The sequence below is a fragment of the Hakea prostrata genome, chromosome 2, assembly GCF_041222555.1.
Source record: "Hakea prostrata isolate BN-2017 chromosome 2, UWA_Hpros_2, whole genome shotgun sequence".
Taxonomy (NCBI): domain Eukaryota; kingdom Viridiplantae; phylum Streptophyta; class Magnoliopsida; order Proteales; family Proteaceae; genus Hakea; species Hakea prostrata.
In genome coordinates, this window is record NC_142601.1 from 57846399 (window position 1) to 57867376 (window position 20978).

The window sequence follows — 20978 nt, forward strand, 5'->3', positions numbered from 1 at the left end:
TCTTTCGTGATCCAACAAAAACCCAAACCCCACAAATTTAAGCTGTTGACTTTTCGGGTTGAAAAAGTCGACGTGAGATCTGAAAACGCTGGAGGAAGAAGGAAATTAAAGGGGTTTTAATTTCTCACGCGGTTTCCACATGGATGAGAATGCAAATAGCACGACCATGTCAGCACTGGTCCCACGCGCCTTGCTGAGGTGTCATATAAAATTGAATCAATTTTTTCTAATTTTGAATAATTATTATAATAATAAAATAAAAAATGAACGTAAAGAAAACATGGTCTAGACTAGATTACAATCTAAGCTACAATTGTAAGGAAAGGGCCTTCCACGAGTCTTTCGACACTTCCAAAGCGAATTAGCAAAAGCTTAGATCTGATTTTACGGGATTACCCTTTGTGTTTCGCACCGTGTCACCATCGAGTCGTTCCAGAAAGCTAATCATAACAAGGAAAAGAGCATCAACTCGGAAAAACTAAAATTATTAATAATAAAAATAAAATGGAAAGAATCCACGGCGTTAGATGGAGCGCTCTTTTCCGTATCTATATATATAAACGGAAAAGCGAACGGCGAAGACGAGAGACGACCCCACTCTTCTACTTCTGAGCTCGCAGTCTTGGCTGACCCTCTTCAACCAGCACCACTGAAGAGAGCAGCAGAAGCAGAAGAAGAAGAAGAAGAAGAAGAAGAAGAAGAAGAAGAAGAAGACGAGGAGAGGAGCAACAGCAGCAGCAGAAGAAGAAGAAGATGGGTGGGCAGGTGGTTTGGGCTGTGACGGTTGTTTTGGTTGTAGCATCTCTAAATCTACAGAGAGCCAAGAGCCAATTGCCTCCATCACTACCTTCTTCTTCTCCTCCGGTCAATGCTGGTCTTCCTCCTCCGCCGTCCCTACCATCCACTCTTACTCCTCCAGTTAGCACCACCATTCCTCCTCCGCCATCACTACCTTCCATTTCTCCTCCTCCAGCCAGCACCACTGTTCCTTCTCCACCATCACTTCCTTCCACTCCTCCCGCTGGCATCCCTCCTCCACCAGCACTACCTTCCACTCCTCCCCTCACTGCCCCACCAGTCCCTTCCACTCCTAACCTCACTGCCCCACCACTAGCAGCACCACCGGTTAATCTCACTGCCCCACCGCTAGCAGTTCCTCCGGCTAACCTCTCAGTCCCACCACTCGCTGCACCACCTCTCAGCCTCTCTGCCCCGCCGTTACCTTCCATTCCTTCGATCAGTCCAATTGTCCCAACCGGTAACAACAACAGCCGTTCCCAATCCCCTGAGACCTTCATCGTCGGAGACACAATGGGATGGATCATTCCTACAGGTGGCTCCGCAGCCTATGCTACATGGGCCGCCGACAAGACCTTCCTCGTCGGAGACACTCTTCGTAAGTATTAATTCCTCCTTAGTTTCCTTCAACTGATGATCGATCATGCACGGTGTTCTTTAATTACTAACTCAATTTCGGACGCGCAGTCTTCAATTTCACCACCGGAGAGCAGGACGTGGCGGTCGTGACGAAATCAGGATTCGAAGCTTGCAGCAACAGCAGCAGCAGCAGCAGCAACGGTTCTCTTATAACGACAGGCCCAGCAAAAGTGGTTTTGGATAGGGAAGGAGACCATTACTACATTTGCACCTTCACAAAGCACTGTCAGTCGGGTCAGAAGCTCGCAATTAACGTCACCGGCACCGCCACACCCCCTAGCGCCTCACCTCCAACGTCACCACCTCCGCCCAGCTCTGCTCCCTACTCTGGGATTGGTGTCACCGGCTTCTGTATTACCTTGTTCACCACCATCTTCCCCATTTTCATTCTTTAGACGATTCGAGTTTTGATTAATGGAGATCATTCTGCTATTTGTGAGTATACGTTTGAGTAGACAACTTAGATTCATTTGATATGATTCTGATTGATCTTGGCATCAGATTTTGAAATTATCAATAAATTTAGATTTCATCTCAATCAATTCACTGATCTGCAGTTGAATCAGTTCGGTCATCTTTATACCAACTAAAATTTTTGGTCATAAACTTCATTGGTGTTCATTAATTCATATGCCTTCATATTTCAAATTGACAACGACAAGTTTGCAATTTTTTCCCTCGGTCGTACCAAACCTTCATTTGTCCTGAAATTTCCGGAAGCTTAAAACCGTGTTATAGGATATTTAAAGATGGAATTACAAGAAAGTGAATTGTACTGGATGATGAAAAAGCTGGGTCCGACTGCAATTCTGTCGACAAAAACATTCATTTTCAAGCTATTAAAAAACTGTATTTTTACCTTGACATGGAACCATTTCTTTTCTTCTGGAATAAAACGAAGACCAACTTGCTTTGAAAAGCAGAAAAAATTCGTTTGATAAACCATTTTCTTTCACATGATTTTGCAATATAAATTAAAATTTTCCAAGTGTTTTGCTTCCAAAAACACTTTCGAGCAAACAACAAATGGGTGCGAACTGGATTTAAGTGAGACAATTTTAAAAAAAAATATTCATAGAATTTAGCACTCTAAATAATAACAATGACAAATTCTATTACAATTCTTTAATTTTCTACTTTTAAAAGCTAAGTTTTATTGACACTTTAAAAAGTGTTAATGCTTCTAGAAATTTTGGAACTATTGACTCCCAAGGTTGAGTCCAAGTCATTTTTATTCTAAAAATGTCACTTTTTTCATTTTTCTCTCCTTTGGCATTCAGAATAAAAAACCAATTAACTACATATTGTCATTTTTATGACTAAAATACCCTTATCAATTTTCTTTCTTTAATAGTGACCATTAGATGCTTCTCATGTATTAGTAAGTGAAATCCAACGGTGGAGATTAAGAAGTAGGAGCATACATGTAAATATAAAAATTTTATTTTACGTCCTATAACTTTATTTTTGAATTCTCATTCTCAACTCCCTCACTACGAACCCAAACTATTAAGGGATAAGCAACAACCACGCTAATCCACATGTTTCCTCTTGCAAAACAAAATGAAAAAAAAAACCCAACAACGAACAGAGCCATTGAAACAAGAACTAACACCTTATCGTCCGTCATATACAAGCATCTAATAGAGTTTTACAAATTTTCAGGCCTAGTCCAACCTTTTGTGGATTCAAGCCATGTGTTACTACTAGGTAGGGTTTCATTAGGATAGAAAATTATTTCAATGAGGGATTTAAAATAACATCTCCTTTCTAAATACACATAAAGGAGATGTTATTTAAAAAACCCCTTGATGGTTTGATTAGAAAAGGGACCAAAAAATTTCCCTCGACCTGAATTTCCCTCTAATCATGATGAATAATCAATGAGACGTTAAAGGTATTTTGCATGGGAATATACATAAAACTTCAGAGGCATTTGTGAAGTCTATATTGGTGGAGAGAAATTAAACATAGCTGTATATCTTAACTGAAAATTTGACATCGGATTAACCTTTTTATTTTGGATTAAATAGGATTTCTAGGCGCATGTATCAAAGTTTAAAGTATCAGTATCGAGCATTGTATTTGTTAGGTGATTTTTAAGAGACATGTATCATCTAATATAGATATAAATCAACTAGTATCATATTATATCATAAAATACATCAAACCTTGCATAGAATTAACTCATCGAGCTAAAAATTCTTTGCACATGAGAAGTATTGTATAAGAAAGACAATTTTTATTTCAATTATTATTTTGCAGATACCCAAGTTAATTAATGTACCCAATTATGTTAAAAGTTTCCAATAGAGGGAGTATATTCATCGCACTAAATACTATGCAAGGAAAAATTAACTCCCTAAAGGGATAACACTTTGTGAGGTGTGAGAATAACGAGATTTTTAGAATTATTGGCATCTCTCTCACTAGTCACTAGTTACCGTTGGACCACATTAAAAATTTCTTGCGATTGTGAATGTAATTTGCTCATGTTCTTTTTCGTGATTGTGCATCCGTCCTGCAACAAACCCACCTCCCATGATTACTCAATTTTCAATGGATTTCAAATCCTCTGGGACCATCCATCCAGGCTTCTCCCCTTTTCCCTTTTTCCCAGTTACCTTAAAAGCCACAGGAATTCTACCAACTAGTCTAATCACTTTTACAAATAACGTATTAACCATATCCTCCAAACACCAACTATAAAGGCCACAAGCTTTGGCTAATGGCTTCAAGATCAAGTAACTGGTAGGTCCTCCACTCATCCCTCAAATGTTCAGTACCGAGCAAGCCCCGCCCAACAAACCAACTGGTTGAAACTCCCACAGTGAACTTCTGGGGCCTGCTGAGTGATGTCTCAATCCTGTCTTGTTAGCACACTTTATGACGCCACCAATGCTTGGAAAAATGTCTTGGTAGAGTTGAAAACCACCAGTAAGAGAGATGGACATTGTGGTTCAACATTTCAACATCCAGAAGGGAATCACCAGTCCATTCAGACCCTTTAACCAACAAAGGATACATATTCAGCACCTACCCTAGCACTAATCTATATAAAGATTTCGGCAAACAAATTCCCACCATGGGAAGATATAGATCCTTCAAACAAAAGCAGACACAGAAGAATCATCAAAACAAGCACACACCAAAACAGTGAAGAAAGAGGCATCATAGAAGCAAAAGTAACAGCTTTCCTGCCCTATCAGCAGTAAGGGACTGGTGAACCATTCAAAACGAAAAACAAAATGGAGAACCCAGGACCAAAACAAATTTTAGGTTCAGAGGTGAGACTGAATCATCTCATAAAGTCTAGAGTCTAAAATTGAGCGTCACATAAGTTAAGACAAGACATACAAAACTTCCCCAGTCTAATAGAATCATCATGTTTTCTCATCATGAATTTCTATTACCACCTTAGAGCCTTTATCTCAAGATGTGGCCTGCAAATTCTATACCCAAAAACCACTTCTGCATCCCTGTATGTTGACTCAACCTGACTCTTTAACCAGCTTTGATCTATCATTCCATTTCACAAAGATATGCATTGTACACTTAGTTAATTTCAAACTAGGAAGCCGTGGCCATTTGTAAGTATAGCTTAAGATTCTACAGCTATCAAGCGTTCCAACTTCCAAGGATACAGCATTCTGTTAGATGTAAATGGTTCATTCAAAAGTCAGTAATACTAGATTGTCAGCAACTTAGTGTCCAAACACCGAATCCCTACTTGCTCATACTCAGCAACACTGGGGATTGAACATACAACAAGATGAAAATGCCCCCAAGGCAAATTAACTGAGCCAGATAAAAATTGGAACAAGTATAAACAGGAAAATACTTCCTACAAGCCTGGCTTCCTTAATCTAGCAAGAAACTGGTTAGAAGGAAATTTTGATCGTTCACGATTGTAGCCATCCCCAACAGACTCGCTAACAGGAGCCTTTCGCTTCCGATCACCTTCACCCTCACCCTCATAATGCAATACCCTGGGGCAGAAGTCCAAGGGATCATCAGGATTATCTCTGGGAAGGAAGCAAAGTTGCCTACCAGTTTGTGGAGATTGATCATTGGACTTGCTTCCCTCTAGTGAACTGCTGGAATCAACATCTTCGACCTGACGAGGCCATTCACTTTCTGCTCTTGTACCAGAAACTGGTGGTCCAAGCCGCAAGTGTAGATCGCACTCGATTTGAGGTCGTTTTTCAGATTTATCCTTGAACTGTAATTGTGTAGTTCTGTCAGAGGCATTTACACCGGCCTCACAGGAAAAGGGGTATTCCAACACAGGCATTGCAGCTGGCACCATGGAGGACTGAACACAAGGTATACCAACAATCGTTTCATGGTCTGGCTTTGGGGGAACTTGGACTTGCAAGCTTAACTGGGGCTCCCTACTCTGAAGAGGAATCCCATAATACAGGGGAACAACACGACCTATGTTTGATGCGGAGGAAGCAGGAATTGGCAAGGATTCGTTAAACCCAGTTGAAGGGAAATTCTCAGAGGAAAAGGGGAACTCTTGGGTTGAGGTTGGGTTACTGTCTGGAGTGACAGGACTGGTAGATTTCGAGCGAAAGCCAGTTGAACCCACGGTTATGGGTCTCGTAAAGGTAGAATAACGAGGGATTAGCTGTGGACTGTTGGTTCGATTGCCTGATTGCAGAGGGAGTGATCCTTCAAGGTTCGTTTTGTCTGGAACTCCGAGATTAGCAGAGGTGGGTTGATCTTGCGCGCTGGGGTTGAGGTAAGATCTCGGATTACTGTGCCGTTGGCTCCTCGATGCTCTTCTCGGAATGCAACCCAGGTTAAGGGCGGCTGACCAAAATAGGGAGAAAAGGAGAGACAGACGAATTACACACTGAGTACCTCCTTTTCAAAATACCGTCTGTTTGCAAAAGATTTCAAGACTAAGCCAAAATATTCCCCAAGGGACAGCAATCTCAGAGCGTTGGAGAAAAACAAAGAAAAAACTAACAAGGAAGAAAGCCAAAGATGAGATCTTGTACCTTCGATACAAGGCTGAAGATAGTCTCCAGTCTCGCTTTCCTCGTCTCTTCGGATGATCGTGTTAATGGCATCATTCACCCGGTCCCAGAGCGTGTTGAGATCCATGTACTCCGCCTAGAGCAAGCAAGGGGAAACACATCAAAATAATAACTTCCAATCTAAAACCCACAAGAGACTAACAAGGAAACAGAGTGAAAATAAAACCCCTCACTACCTCAGAGTTTGCCTTGGAGTACATGATTTCCTCTGCTTTCAAGACAACAACAGGTAGCTTCTCCTGCCATTCTTTGTTTCTCTTAGTAGCAGGGCTATGGATCTCATTGGCGACCCTAATCAAACAGATGGCATATGCTGAGAAACTACTCAAACGAACAAGGAACAGGGAGGGGAGAAAAGAAGGAAGAAGCAGACCTGAATATCTCTCGAATGAGAGATCCTCTCATGGGTTGGTGCCTATCGCTGTGCCAAGCCCTCCTGACGCACTCATAAGGCCTTGGCCCTGGCCTCGGCATCTTCTATAGAACAAGTTATGCCCTACAACAAAAACAACCTGAACCTCTGTTGGTTAGTTGCCCGAATATCTCAAGCTCTAATGTCCTGTTCAATTCAGTCCAAAATATCAAATGGGTGTGGTTCACTCTCAAGTAAAGCACTGAGCCCAGACACCAGAAGCAATTGCAGCAGGCTTGCAGCGATTCGGTAGCGTGGTAGCTTTGGTGGGTGTGGGTGTGGGTGGAGAAGAGAAGAGATATAGAGAAAGACTGGATGTGGATGGGTAGAGTGTGTTGGGTGTCAAAGTGATGAGTGGTAACGTAAGGAAAGGAGAGGAGAGGAGAGGACCGTGAGGTAGTTGAGAGGCAGAGACCGTAGAGCTCTGAGGAAGAGGAGGAGGAGGTGGAGCAGTGGCTGGCTGGCTGGCTTTATGGAGCTGCTTCAGCCTTTTATCTCTTGTGTCCTTTCGACTCAATAATTTAAAGGTTTGTGTCCCCCACATCTCCACATGCCTGCGCCCCTGCGGGTGCTGGTGACATCTCTTTTCAATGCTCCTTTCTCCATCTCATTCCCCTGCCGTTGATCAATTTTCATTTTGACACAAATCTCGTCACCCACATGACATCCAGTCACTGTCGGTGGCACCTACTCAACCCCAACCTCTAACGTCTCTTCCTCTCCATTAACGCCACCACCATTAGTCCATTACATTTACAACCCCCCCACCCCACAACAACCTCCCCACCACTCATCATCATCCCACTTGTGTTGTCGTCCCTCAGGCCACCTCAGTGGAGTGAAAATCACTTCTCTGGAAATTTCCCTTCCCTTCCCTTCCTCTCTGTTACCTGATACAACAAACCCTCATCCAAGATCTTCCATTTCTCCTCAGCCATGGAACACCATTTGTCTAATCCCCTTTGCTAACTGGGAATTGGAATTGACTTCAACCCAATCATGGGACTGTAGTTTTATGTGGTAGATAATTGTTTCAACTAGATTCAAACTTCTAATCTTTGCTTAATTTTCCTGGCAAGATTCCTCAATCCCTAACAAGTGAGGGAAGGAGGATGGGAGTCCAAAATGAGACAATGACTTTTTCTCTCATTCTCTTCGAACCAACATAATCTTTTTTGTTTGGACATTGAAAACCTAATGGGATGAATAAAGAGAAAGCCTATCCATCAAACAAAGACATCTCAACTCACTTAATATCAATTACCCAAAAAAGAGAATCTCACTACCATCAAATAGATCCCATCTCAAGTCTTGTGAAACCTTCAGACTAAATCTATTGTAAGTGGTCCTAAAGGTATCAGAAATCTTAAGACCAAGCGTTTCCTTAAGCAAGCATTGCTCGTGAACTTTCACTTTCACTATCCCTTCAGCTTGGACATTTTTTTTCCTTTAATTGAAATTTAAAACCCTTAAATGTGATTTTCTTAAAGTAATCAAATAAATGGAATTTTATTATAATTATCTTTTTTATAATTGAAACTTGAAAGTCCTTACATGATGGGTCCATTTCTTTTCATCCAAACCACTTCTTGCCTCAAAGTTTCAAAACCAATCATGTGTAGATGTTAATGAGTACATGCCGAAACAAGTAAAATCCACCTTTTCCCACAGAATTCTCATAAACCGATCATGTGCTTCTCTTAAAAAGTTTGTATTCAAATTAGCAACGGAAATAAGCTGGAGGAAAAAGGGTCGTCAAAGGGACCTCACCAACTGGACTCATGAATCGGTTGAGTCAACTGAGTCAACAATAAATTATGGTAATTGCTAAGTGCAGCCGAGTCGAAGTCCTGGGCAAACAAACTTTATAAGTAAGATAAGATTTAAAATTGTTTAGGTTTGATTAGCTGCTTATTCTAAATCTTCAATTTCTCCGATGAAGAACGATTCCAAGTCTTGAAACTCAACCACAGGCTTCCAAATGGGTACGGAAATAAGGAGTCATGTTGTAATTATTTCATTGCAATAGGTATCGTCTGTCCTTGTGGGCTCTGGGGGAAGCTTTTGTTTGGTTGTTTAGTCTATTTGGGTCATTTGGGTCCATCTGGGCGACATCAAATGCATGAAAACTGAAAAGTGTCCTTGTTTTTGTTGGATTGGCAGGGGTGGGGGTCTTGGACATCAAGCTTACATTACATCACAAGAAAAGGGAGATTGAATTATTGGAACCTAGCCCTGCCTTGTCACGGATCTATCATCCATAACCACATTTACATTCACGGATATAAAATTCCTTCTTTTTTTTCGGTAATTCAAAACTATTCAACCAAAGAAGAACGAAAATCCGAGATACAAAGCTCGAATAACCAAGAAGTGTACCTTGGCCAATGAACTCTGCTTGGCATAGAGACAGCTATACTTTTCAGGGAGTCAGCACAGTTGTTAGTCTCCCCTGGAGAAAAAGCAAACACACAATATAAGAATTTAGAGACTAAGAAATTAATGTCCTTAACCTCATTGTGAATGGAGAAAGGAACTTCAGCTATTCTATTGACAAAGTTAGCTTAGGGTTGGTAATCTACCTTTGCTTTAACACACCATAAGCCTTCACTTGGGCATTGAAGAAGTCTTTCTCTTAATGCCAAGGCCTCACCTTCAATGACCTTAGAAAAATCAGTAGGAATAGAGACCGCAGCCAATTGTTCACCTCTAGAGTTTCTTATAATGAAACTCAATCCACCTTTAGAGTTCATCCAAGAGGCATCTGAGTTGAGCTTCTTCACATAATCCCTTGAAGGAGGGAGACAATGCTGCGGTTTGCAATTCTTGTTCTCTACCAATGCAACTGAAAGATGAGTAGATAAGGACTTAAAATTACATACCTCTTCAAATTGGGCAAACGCTCTTTGTAGTACTTGTTGTGGTGAGGTTTGCTTCTCGTGAAAGATTTATTCATTCCTTGATAGCCATGGATGCCAGCAAATCAATCAGCTTTATTCAATCCATAACATAAAGACGAATTGTGGGGTACTGGGGGCATAGAAGAAGGTGGAGCCAAACCATACCGATCTGGGACACGGACACTCCAAAAAAAGATGATACTCAGACTCTTCAACTTGCCCACATCTTTGACAAGTCGCATCTATCAGTAAGCCTCTTCTTTTCAGATTTACTCTGGTGCTAAGCACAAGATGACAAATTCTCCAAATAAAGCTTCTCACCTTAGGAGGGGCATTGCAAGCCCAAACATTCCTTAATAGTTGCACAGGGAAATTACCCACTATAGATGCTTCTTGTTCATGCTCCTTAAGGTTACATAAATGGTGATATGCTGATTTTGTCGAGAAAATCTCATTCTTGTTTGGACCCCATACTTGATGGTCTTCCAATTGAAATAAACCTAACTTGATTTTCAAAAATTCTTTTGAATCATCAGGATGAAAAGTATTCTAAACCAAATCAGCTCTCCATTGTCATGTCTCTTGATCAATAAGCTCATGCACCTTGGTAATATGTGTTCTCACCCTAAATTCCTGGTGTTAAACTTTAAAATTCCAAGCAGTTTTCACCCAACAATCCTCCCACATTGATGAGCTCACCCGAGCCAACATTCCAAAGTAAACCATTCTTTAAAACCTCTCTACCAATCATAACTCCTCTCCATGCCCAAGATGGGGAGTTACCAATAGAAGTTTGTAGGAAGTTAGAGTTAGGAAAGTACAAAGATTTTAAAATTTTAGACCAATAGCTCTCTTTATTGGATCAAATTCTCCATGCCAATCTGCCCAACATAGCTCTATTTTGGGTAGAGGGGTCCTTCAAACTAAGACCCCCTCTATCAATAGCGTTGCACATTTTGCTCCATTAAAACCCAACAAAGTGCATTCTTATCTTCCTTGTCACCCCAGTAGAATTGACTAATAACTTGCTTTAACTTTTTGTGATGAGCCTTCGAAAACTTGAAATGAGATGCAGCATAATATTGCATAGAGAAAGCAACCGATTTGATCATCACTTATTTCTCAGCCTTTGATAGAAGCTTCTTTCTCCAACCCTGAAATTTTCTTCCCACCTTCTCATTGATTTCTTTAAACAGCTCCACCTTGGATATGCCAAATTCTGTGGGCAGCCCTAGGTATTTCTTTGGCTCAGAGGAGAGGGGAATCTATAGTATCCTTGCAAACCATCTCCTTAATTTCAAAGGGGGTATTAGGAGAGAATGTGACACTTGATTTTTGAAAATTGATACATCGTCCACTTGTTTTATAGTATACCTCCAAGCATTCCTTCAAATTGTGCACTTCTTTCACTTTGACTTTAGAGAAAATAATACTGTCATCTGCAAAGAGTAATTGGGTAAGAAGTTGAGTTCCATTTTTGATTCGAACACTACTAATAATATATGCTTCTCTAGCCTCATTAAGCATAATATTCAACACTTGTGAACACAACACAAAGAAGGTTGGGGATGGTGGGTCTCTTTGTCTAATCCCTCTAGTATGAATTATGGGAGGTTGGGGTACACCATTCAATAGAATTTGATAAAAAATAAAAAAATAGAGCTTAAACAAGACATGATCATTCCCACCCATGTACACATAAACCAAATGCAGTAAGAGTCTTCTCTATAAATTTCCACTCCATGTGGTCAAATGCTTTCATCATATCTAATTTGATGGTCATGATGTGTTTCTTCCTCTAATTTTTGTGCCCAATATAATGAAAGGCCTCATGTGCCACTAATACATTATCAGATATAATTCGTCCCGGTATGAATGTTGACTGGATAGGGGAGATGAGAGAATCCAAAAGAGGTTTCAGCCTTGTTGCTATAGCCTTGTTCATTACCTTGCTGGATACTTTACACAGGCTTATCAATCTAGAGTGATCTACCTTTTCAGGTTGATTCATTTTAGGAATTAAGCAAAAATATGTAAAATTAATATAAAAGGGCATATAACCAGTGAGGAAAAACTTCTAAATAAAGTTACACAAATCCTTACCCACGAAGGACCATAGTCTCTAATGAAAGATGGGGGGAAAACCATTAGGTCCTAGAGCTTTCAGAGGTGTCATGTCCCAAAGAGCCTAATTTCTTCCTCCTGAGGTATTGAGTAGAGGGCATTGTTCATTTCTTCATTTACCAGCCTAGGGAGAGCAAGTAATGTCATATTTAAAGCTTCATCATCCACACTTTCTGATTTGAAAAATGTTGAATATATGTCTTGAATTTCCTGAAAAACTTCACCCATGGTATCAATCCATTTTGCATCAATTTTGCTCAATTTTATAATTCCATTTTGTCTCCTTCTCAGCATAGTAGATTGATGAAAATATCGTGTATATATAAAATCCCATTGGTATCATCAAAAGAACAAAAAGTATATTTTGGACCTCCAACGAATAAGATGTATGATAAATGGTGAAAGTGTTTGTTTAGTTGGCAAGATCAACGTTGCATAAAACCCTCCGTTGTTAGGAAGCTAGAAAGCAAACTATGATACTACTTGAAAAAAGAAATCAATTATGATTGGGAATAGAGGCCATTGCCTTTTCAATCCCACAAAGGTTTGGTTCACAATTGTATGGAGAACTTTTGGTGATGAAGAAGGCTATTTAGATAGCAAAGGATGAAGGCATTCCATGCAGGGTTGATTATGAAATTAACAGTGAAACTGTTGACCTTATACTTGAAAAAAGGAAGATCTTTTTAATAGTGAGTGATCTAGTTAAGTCTTACTCTAGGTTTGAAATACATTGAGGTTGTTTTTTCCTCAAAGGAACATCAACAAAGTAGGCAGACACCTTGGCTAGGAAGATAGTATCACTTGTGTGTTTTACAAATTGCCAAAGCCCCCATTCCATGCCCCCGTGATCTTGCCACATCAGATGCTATTGGCTATACACACATCCATTACTAACCAAGTTCTTTAATTAAAAAGTATTAATTGAATTGAATTATCATAAATATTCATAATAGTTGTTTTATTTTATTTTCATATCGTCTCTAGAAGGAGCAATACCAACTTTCACAGCTTTAATCTGAAAGGTATTGAAAAAGAAACAATATATATCAGAGCAGGGCCCCTCAGGGCTCAGACAGACTTCAACTTGTACCCCTGAAAAGGAAACACAAAAAAGACTTCAACTTGGCCCACCCAGGCCCAGGCCCAGGCCCAGGCCCAGTCAGATTTGGAATAAAAGCATGGCCCAAATAACAAAAATGTAAATCATGTAAGGCGATCAATCCAAGATGCAAATGTTCAGTAAAACATACTGATCATTTGACAACCTTCAAATCATCTTATTCAAACCAGTCTCACAAATGAGAATCCCAAGCTATCTGATTTATTAATATGCTTCGTTTTTTTTTTCCAATTAACTGCCAGAACTGAAACTACCATATGCAAAATGAGGACTTGACATGCTCAAAGCATTATCTAACCAGAAAAAAAGGGCAAAGGATGGGCAAGGGAAGAGTGACATCCCTCATGAACAATTCGTGACTGAGAATGACTAGAGAACAATGGGATGATGCCATGATGGTTAACATAACATTATTTAGATAAAATGAATTTTACTATCACATTCGTTTAAAAAAAATTCTAAAAAATTCTTAATGACCAATGCCAAGTGAACCTATCCTTAAGAATTTCGTACAGATGAGCTTTGATCTTCTCGATCAAATGATCACTTACGATCTTAGATAGAAATATTCTTACATAATCATAGTTTTGACTTTCTACACCCCTTTCCATTATTAATATATATAAAAACATAATTAAATAGAAATTAGCAGATCATTGAACCCAAGGTGAAAAGTGAATGGGAGAGCCAGAAGGGGTAGGTAGAGGAATACGAGAGTATGACCAGACCATCTGCATGTAAGTCACGTCTCAAAAAGATTCTAAAACAACTACAAGCATGAAAGCCACGTGTCATAAATATTCTGAATCGACCATGAGGGTAGGGTGGAAAAATGAAACAGATTAATAAATTAAGTGAGCTTCTCTCCCTTCCTTAAAAGAATAAAAGCCTATTATATGATAAAATTCTCTTTCCAACAAAAGATTAACAACTTCTTTTTTCTTTAGGTAGGAAACTATGAATTAAGAATTTCTTAATATAATCCGAGATTAGTTGGACTGTGTGTCATAACCTAATCTCCTGCTCCAACCGGAAAGGTAAGATTTTCCGTCGAAAATTCCAACCTTGACCCCACCTGTCCTACCAACCCCACACTCACAGTCACAGTTCGCGAAAAAAGAAACACACTCTGGGGTCTGTGAATTGTGATCGTCGAGGTGACGAACCCATACGAATTTCGAAAAGAGAGTAAGAAAAGATGATAGCTCCGACGCCGTTCTCTCTGTGCTGTGCTATCCTTCTCTGCCTGCCTATGGCAATCATCCTCACCATCACTAGCCCAGCCGGCGTCACCATACTCACCAGACCCCACAACAACAGCAACAACGAATATCCACCCACAACTTTTATCCCGATCGACGACGGCAATCATAAAGTCGTCGTCTTCCGCCCCCCGCCGCCGCCTCCTCCTCCATTGCCGGAAGACGACAAGTCTCTCTGCCGCCTTGCCGCCAGAACGAATCGAAAACCGTGGCCCCCCGGTTCACCAAAGAAATTAGCCTTCATGTTCTTAACCACCACTCCTCTTCACTTCGCTCCGATTTGGGAACTCTTCTTCAACCAAGCCAACAGCACGAACAAGAATCTCTTCAACATTTACATCCACGCCGACCCGAACTTCCATTACGACCCACCTTTCTCCGGAGTGTTCGCCGGTCGGACCATCCCCTCCAAACCGACCCAACGGTTTACTCCGACGCTGGTCTCGGCGGCGCGTCGCCTCCTTGCCCACGCCCTTCTGAACGACTCATCCAACGCCATGTTCGCTCTTGTCTCGGCCTCTTGCATCCCTCTCCACTCCTTCAATTTCACTTATCGAACCCTAATCCCTTCGAAGAAAAGCTTCATCGAGATCCTGAACCATGAACCGGGCGCCTACGAACGATACGCCGCGCGTGGAGAAGATGTGATGCTCCCAGAAGTGCAGTGGAAGGATTTCCGAATCGGGTCTCAGTTCTTCGTGTTGACACGTCGAGACGCCAGGCTGGTGGTGAAGGACGAGCGGGTCTGGTCCAAGTTCAAGTTGCCCTGCGTTAACTGGGACATATGCTACCCTGAGGAGCACTACTTCCCCACATTGCTCAACATGCTCCACCCAGATGGCTGCGTACCTGCTACTGTCACCCACGTCAACTGGACCGGACGATCTGACGGCCATCCTCAGACTTACACTGCTCATGAAGTGGGGCCCGGTCTGATCCATTCCCTCAGACACGCAAATCTTAGATACGATGATGATGATGATGCCGAAGATGTTGGAACCGGCCGAACCGCGAACCAGACCAATTCGTCGTCTATACAGATCAAACGGAACTATCCGTTTTTATTTGCACGGAAGTTCTCGCCGGAGTCTCTCCAACCGTTGATGAGAATAGTCAATGACACCATCCTCCGAGACTGAAGATGAGTGGCGAAACTGTAAATTTTGAATATTCTACACTTCTAGTATAAGGAAACAATAGAAATGAAAGTTAAGAGATCCTCTATAGAGTGTTTACTCAGAACGCTCTTCACTTCTTCTTTTACTTTTATTACTGTTGATGGCTTATATTATATAGTGAGTCGGATTTCTCGGCGGGCTTTAAGGCTGCCACATGGTAATTTTTTATTTCTTTGGGTAAACGCTGCCGCCACATGGTAATTGAATGCACATAAATGCGTGAAAAAGCATGCTTCAGTGGCACTCCACGTATATTCTTTATGTCGAGATTTTTCTTTTCTTTTTTTTCTTGGGTGAAATTTATGTCGAGGGGTTGATGTTAAATCCGTTGGATTATTACATTTATAATATATAATGGGATAATTAGTGTTGTCCTTTAACTAGTACTTTATCCTTTACATTTATAAAAATTATTAATTTAACTTTAGATTTTACTTGTAATTGAGGTTGTCTCTATTGGTAAATTCTGTTGGAGAGTCCTGGCCCGGGGACCGACAGCGAGCCCTCCAAACGGAGAAAGGGAAGGGTGTTTCGTACGCCTCACAAATCCGCGATCAAATAATGTTAGGTGATCCCATATTTCTTTCACCCGAACATCTAATTTTATAAATTATAACTCCATAGATTTGAAATCTCTAAATATTTGAAATCTCCAAACTCATGTAACCAAAGAGACCCTTAGTTTAGTTAAAAACTTGACTTTTCATTGGAGTGGTTATAGGTTTAATCCTCATCGATGCATATATAATATCTTTATCCCCAACTTTCGCATATATAAAAGGCGTCGTTGAACTCCGGAGGAAGGAGATATTATTTTTCTTTCCTAAAAGGGAAAACGGAAGCTTACTACTACTGATAAGAAAGTATTAGTCATTAAAGTAATAAGATGTAAATGCCCCCCTAAATTCTACCCTAGCGCCACTCTAAAGAAACCGAACGTCACCGCCAAGCTTTGAAGTGGAGAGCCTGTCTCTCCACCTCCACCCCTAAACCTTCAAACCTGCTACCTCACCTCCTCTCTCTCTCTCTCTTCGCCTCTCTATTTGCTTTCTCCACCTCCACCACTACCCATGCTCTACTCCCTCACCTCCCTCTCTCTGCCTCTCTCGTGAAGTTCCAGTTTAGAGAGAAAAAAAAAAAAAAATCTCTCAGCTTTTCATTCTAATTGTCTCTTTCTCTCTATTTTCCTTTTTTTCCCCCAATCGGTGGAATGTTTAGGTTATTAGAGAAAAGGTAAAAAAAAAATTAAGGTTGATGCGAGATTCGGTAATGCATTCTGTAGGTCTAAAGGTTCTATGCCAAAGCTAGAAGTATCTCCCGTGGATCTGGAAGCTTTGTTACTGCGAGAGTCTCATATTACTGGTCGCCGTCAGTGTGTCTTTGTCGTGGCTGTTGTTTTTGCTCTTGTGGCATGTTATCTCTCCGCCTATATGGCGTGTCTATGTCCACCTTGGTGACGTGTCGCCTTTTTAGGCGTTTGTGATGGAGGATACGTATGTTGTATTTCTTGTGCTTAATTGTTGTTGTGGTTGTTACAATCATTATTTTAAAGGCTAGGACTCGACCCATTCCTTAGCCAAGGTGACCTTGTCTATTGCATGTATGACAGTTTGGTCAATTTTCATTCCTTGGTTCGGATCAAACCTAGTGTTTTAATGCATTTATCTTCTGTATTTTTTTCTTTTCTTTGATGTGTCTGTATTTCTTTTCAAGTTCATAAATGAAGTTTTTCAATTTTGCACCCAAAAAAAAAAAAATGCCCTCCTAAATATATAATGAAAAGTTGTGAGGAAAAATACAAAATTTATTTTCTCCTCTTACTAAAAGATAATTCAAGACTCTGCCATTTCATGTTCGTCTAATACTTGATGTCCATTAATAAAAGACAAGAAAGTAATGGGAATTGATGCTATAAATGTCATTGGGTAGTTGGACCTGGGCCTCCCTCCCGCTGATGTCTTACTCGAGTGGTGGGCCATTAAATTGGATTTGACGTACGCAAGTTGGGCCTATCTGTTTGTTAAAAGAGAGGATCCAATGTGGAATGTGGACTGTGGCATTGGGTTAGTGGGCAACATGGACCCAAGTTGTGGGATTCATGTCCAAAAGAAGCCATTACTAGTCTATATCATTTTGTATAGGGATAATTATTGTTGTCCTACTCCTGTATTATAATTTAATTACTATTTTATCTTCTATGATTTATAAAATTACTAATCCAATTTTAAACTTTACTTATAATTACTATTTTTTGTTTGTTTGTTATAAAATGGGGTCAAAGACCCAAAAAAACAAAACCAAATTAAATTAAAGCACAATTCTTGAGAAAATCCTCTCTAAGGATGTCTGTCATTTCCTGCGGGGATCATTGAAAAAGACCAGATCATCTCTTCCAATTAGCCACCTCTTAGACAACCAATCAACAGTCTTGTTATTTTGACGCCTCACATGACCAAATCTAACATGGCCTCGAGAAGCATATAGTCTTCGAATTTCACCAACTAATCTTCCCATCACTACTTGCTCGTTAATTTCTAGGAGTCCAGTAACCTTATGGCCTTCAGCGAGTCTGATTCTATTTTGAGTGGCCATGCTCCCATATCCAATGCCCACTTATAATTACTGTTACCCCCTATCATCTGTTAGTTAAGTGATGATATGGCAATTTGTTTTATTTAAAAATTTTAAAATAATCCTAAATTTTTATTATGCCTATTTACACATATAATAAAAATAAAAAAAAACCAACGGAGCCCTATTTTAGCTTTTTATATTTACTTCAAATTACTAGTTTTGTATACTCAATTTGATGATATCAATTTTAAGAAGTTCATTTTCGTAGTGGAAAAAAATAATTTAGGTAGTTTATTTTTGGAATTCAAAATAATAAGAAAATAAGTCTAAAATTGGTATTTGATATATATATATATATATATTAGGATAGTATTGTATTTTGACTTCTTTATTTTAGAAGGACAAAGTAGACATTAAAAATTTAAATTATAACATCCTCTTAACACTGTTAGAATTGAGGGGCAATAGTAATTTTATAAAGACTAAAGTCATTTTAATAATTAAGCTATAGTACAAGGAGACAACAATAATTATCCATTTTACATATTTTAAAAATGTCATTAGGCTATGTTGTTGTTAGCATTCAAAGTCAGTAAACAACAGCTGACACCACACACACCAAATAAAGAAAAACAAAAAGAAGAAGAAGAAAAAAAGCAACAGCTGAGAAATTTGAGAATTTGGAGTAAACAGTTTGGTGAGAATAGCAACTGTGATTAAGCATTTCATTGCCTTGTAATTTAAAAGAAGATAAGCCAAGGTCCATTAACAACAGCCTTTGCATGTAGATGACCCTTTGTGGATTGAGCCCCTAGAAACCCTTGTATGGCTTGACATTTGATAAATTAGAGAGCAAATTAAGGTAGAGATGAGTTTGGTCGAACTTTTCATAATCCAATTATAGTCTTGAATGCTCTTTATTAAATATATTACTGTTCTGATCATGATTCAGAGACTTAGATTCTTGTTCTAAACCCTAAACTTTGATGGGCCAAGTTCTAATTCTGCCCTGATTGTCTCTAATTAGGCAAAGCTGAGATGTATTAGCCCTATCTCTATCCCTAATTGACCTTGTCCCTAAGCATTCCATGTCTGACACCTTTGTGTTTATCTCTGTAAATAATGACTATCATATACGAAACACCTACCATCTAGAATTCACTTGTTTTTCCTCCTTTTCTTAAAAACATGGATAACTCTCATTCTGAGAGCAAAGTTGCCATAAAAAGTAATTGAACTTTAGGTCATGATTACCATCATATACTCGTTCAAGCTCACCCCACCCTATTAACAGAACGCGCACTACATAAAAATGTTATATGCTCAAAAGAAATCCATCACTTATGTTAGCAGTTAGCTAAAATGTCAATTCTATTACCCCTAATCCTATAGACAAGAAAAATTTTCATCAACTCATCTTTTCTAGTAATGGCCAATGGAAAGTAGATTCCATATCTTTTACGTGGCAAATTGTATGTGTTTATGCTATTTTTTTCCCTTATAGTGACTTGAAGGAGGAAGAAAACAAATTTAAATTTAAATATAGCACTGCCCATTAAAAAGTAAATTCCATATATTTCACGTGCCACGTAGTATGTGTATATGCTATCTTTTTTCGTTATAGTGACAGGAAGGATGGAGAAGAAAATAAAAAACTCAAAATCATAAAAAGAAAGAGAGAAAAAAAAAGGTCACAAGCCATACCAATACCATTTTGTATCAAATTGCATCTTTGCAAGAAATGTTTTTAATGTGTCACTATAATTGGTTGCCATCCTAACTTTTTCCCTAATATTCGATTCCACAATAGTCCTTTTGTATTTAAAACTTAGAAGCCTATTTCTATAGTTTATCAAAATTAATAACCTATCTTTTTATATATACCATAGAAATATACCTGTACTTACCTAAAAAAAAGTAAATACCCTAGAAAATAAAATGCATTCTAGGTGGACCACTAAAAATATTCCTTGGTGAAGTCTTTAATATAAGTCACTTTCTTTTCATTGGTCCACTCTCTTATACCATTTGTTCAAAGAATTTTTCCCTTTTAGGTGAAAATTAATAGAGTTGACAAATAATCATGTTTGATTCGTGGGAAATGTTAGGGATCAAATTTATTGTAATCTTTAAAAGGAAAGCATGAGTTTTATGGGGAGTTAGGCGTGGGCATGTGGGACGGTAACAGTAGAGAGAGAATAAAGGATTAAAAGTGTCACCTCTAGAGATAAAGAAGATCCCCCAACTGTTTTTTAATCTGTTATGGGCTGGTTAGCCAGCCCATGCATTGAAGAATCTCATATTCTCAGCCCACGTAGCCAGACGCATGACATGAGTAGGAAGCACAAATACTCTTACCTAGAAAAGAAGCCGACATTCTATATTCCTTTTTCTCTCCTTCAAAACCAAAAGTGATCTCCAAAGACAAAAATAAAGATCCATTCCAAAGACATAATCAAATTTTTTTATAAAAATTACATATAAAATGGTTGCACATGACCAACATGTTTATGTTCACTAAAGCCCTTTTGTATTTGTTGCTCCCAATCATGCCTCGACTGTCAAATCACCTACAAATAACCGGCACGTCGAAGTCAAGAGCCTAGTTAACGATCAAGTCAGTACTTCACACAACAAGAAAAAGACCTAAGTTTCAGAGCCTTGAGAATGGTGAATGATATGAATAATCGAGTTACCTTCCCCTAATGTACGTTTAGGGTTGGATTGGTTAGCCACTTTATTTGTTGTCCGGTCTTTGCCAAAGTTCAACTCCAAGTTACATAGCATGTGTATGGACTTATTCTCGTAGACATTCATGTGAGGAAATGTAGTGTGATCTTGGTCATGAACTATGCACTGCACCATCTCGGTTTGATATCATTCAAAGTCCAATTAGTTCTCAATGAACCAACATTGATTG

General features: G+C 39.4%; 3 protein-coding genes across 3 annotated transcripts; 2 read left to right on the forward strand and 1 right to left on the reverse strand.

The window, feature by feature from the left end:
* Nucleotides 1-598: 598 nt before the first annotated feature.
* LOC149025191 (uncharacterized) lies at nucleotides 599-2246 on the forward strand. Its single transcript, XM_089143087.1, has 2 exons — nucleotides 599-1396; nucleotides 1486-2246. Exons 1-2 carry the CDS (start codon nucleotides 754-756, stop codon nucleotides 1830-1832), a joined length of 990 nt encoding a protein of 329 aa, XP_088999213.1. The 5' UTR covers nucleotides 599-753; the 3' UTR covers nucleotides 1833-2246.
* A 2858-nt stretch (nucleotides 2247-5104) lies between these two features.
* LOC149025192 (uncharacterized) lies at nucleotides 5105-7385 on the reverse strand. Its single transcript, XM_089145415.1, has 4 exons — nucleotides 6859-7385; nucleotides 6662-6776; nucleotides 6447-6561; nucleotides 5105-6255 (listed from the first exon to the last, which is right to left on the reverse strand). The coding sequence occupies exons 1-4, from the start codon at nucleotides 6957-6959 to the stop codon at nucleotides 5282-5284; spliced, it is 1305 nt and encodes a 434-aa protein (XP_089001541.1). The 5' UTR covers nucleotides 6960-7385; the 3' UTR covers nucleotides 5105-5281.
* Nucleotides 7386-14211: 6826 nt separating this feature from the next.
* LOC149025193 (Core-2/I-branching beta-1,6-N-acetylglucosaminyltransferase family protein) lies at nucleotides 14212-15448 on the forward strand. The gene has a single exon (XM_089143088.1). It carries the CDS (start codon nucleotides 14243-14245, stop codon nucleotides 15443-15445), a length of 1203 nt encoding a protein of 400 aa, XP_088999214.1. The 5' UTR covers nucleotides 14212-14242; the 3' UTR covers nucleotides 15446-15448.
* Nucleotides 15449-20978: the final 5530 nt, after the last annotated feature.

Bases quoted from the DNA above. Each gene is read 5' to 3' on its own strand.
- LOC149025193 (XM_089143088.1), top strand. From the start codon at position 14,243: ATGATAGCTCCGACGCCGTTCTCTCTGTGCTGTGCTATCCTTCTCTGC.
- LOC149025192 (XM_089145415.1), bottom strand. From the start codon at position 6,959: ATGCCGAGGCCAGGGCCAAGGCCTTATGAGTGCGTCAGGAGGGCTTGG. The intron at 6,777-6,858 runs GTCTGCTTCTTC...CTGTTTGATTAG, and splicing joins CTCATTCGAGAGATATTCAG to GGTCGCCAATGAGATCCATA. The intron at 6,562-6,661 runs GTAGTGAGGGGT...TGCTTGCTCTAG, and splicing joins ACTCCAAGGCAAACTCTGAG to GCGGAGTACATGGATCTCAA.
- LOC149025191 (XM_089143087.1), top strand. From the start codon at position 754: ATGGGTGGGCAGGTGGTTTGGGCTGTGACGGTTGTTTTGGTTGTAGCA. The intron at 1,397-1,485 runs GTAAGTATTAAT...TCGGACGCGCAG, and splicing joins CCTCGTCGGAGACACTCTTC to TCTTCAATTTCACCACCGGA.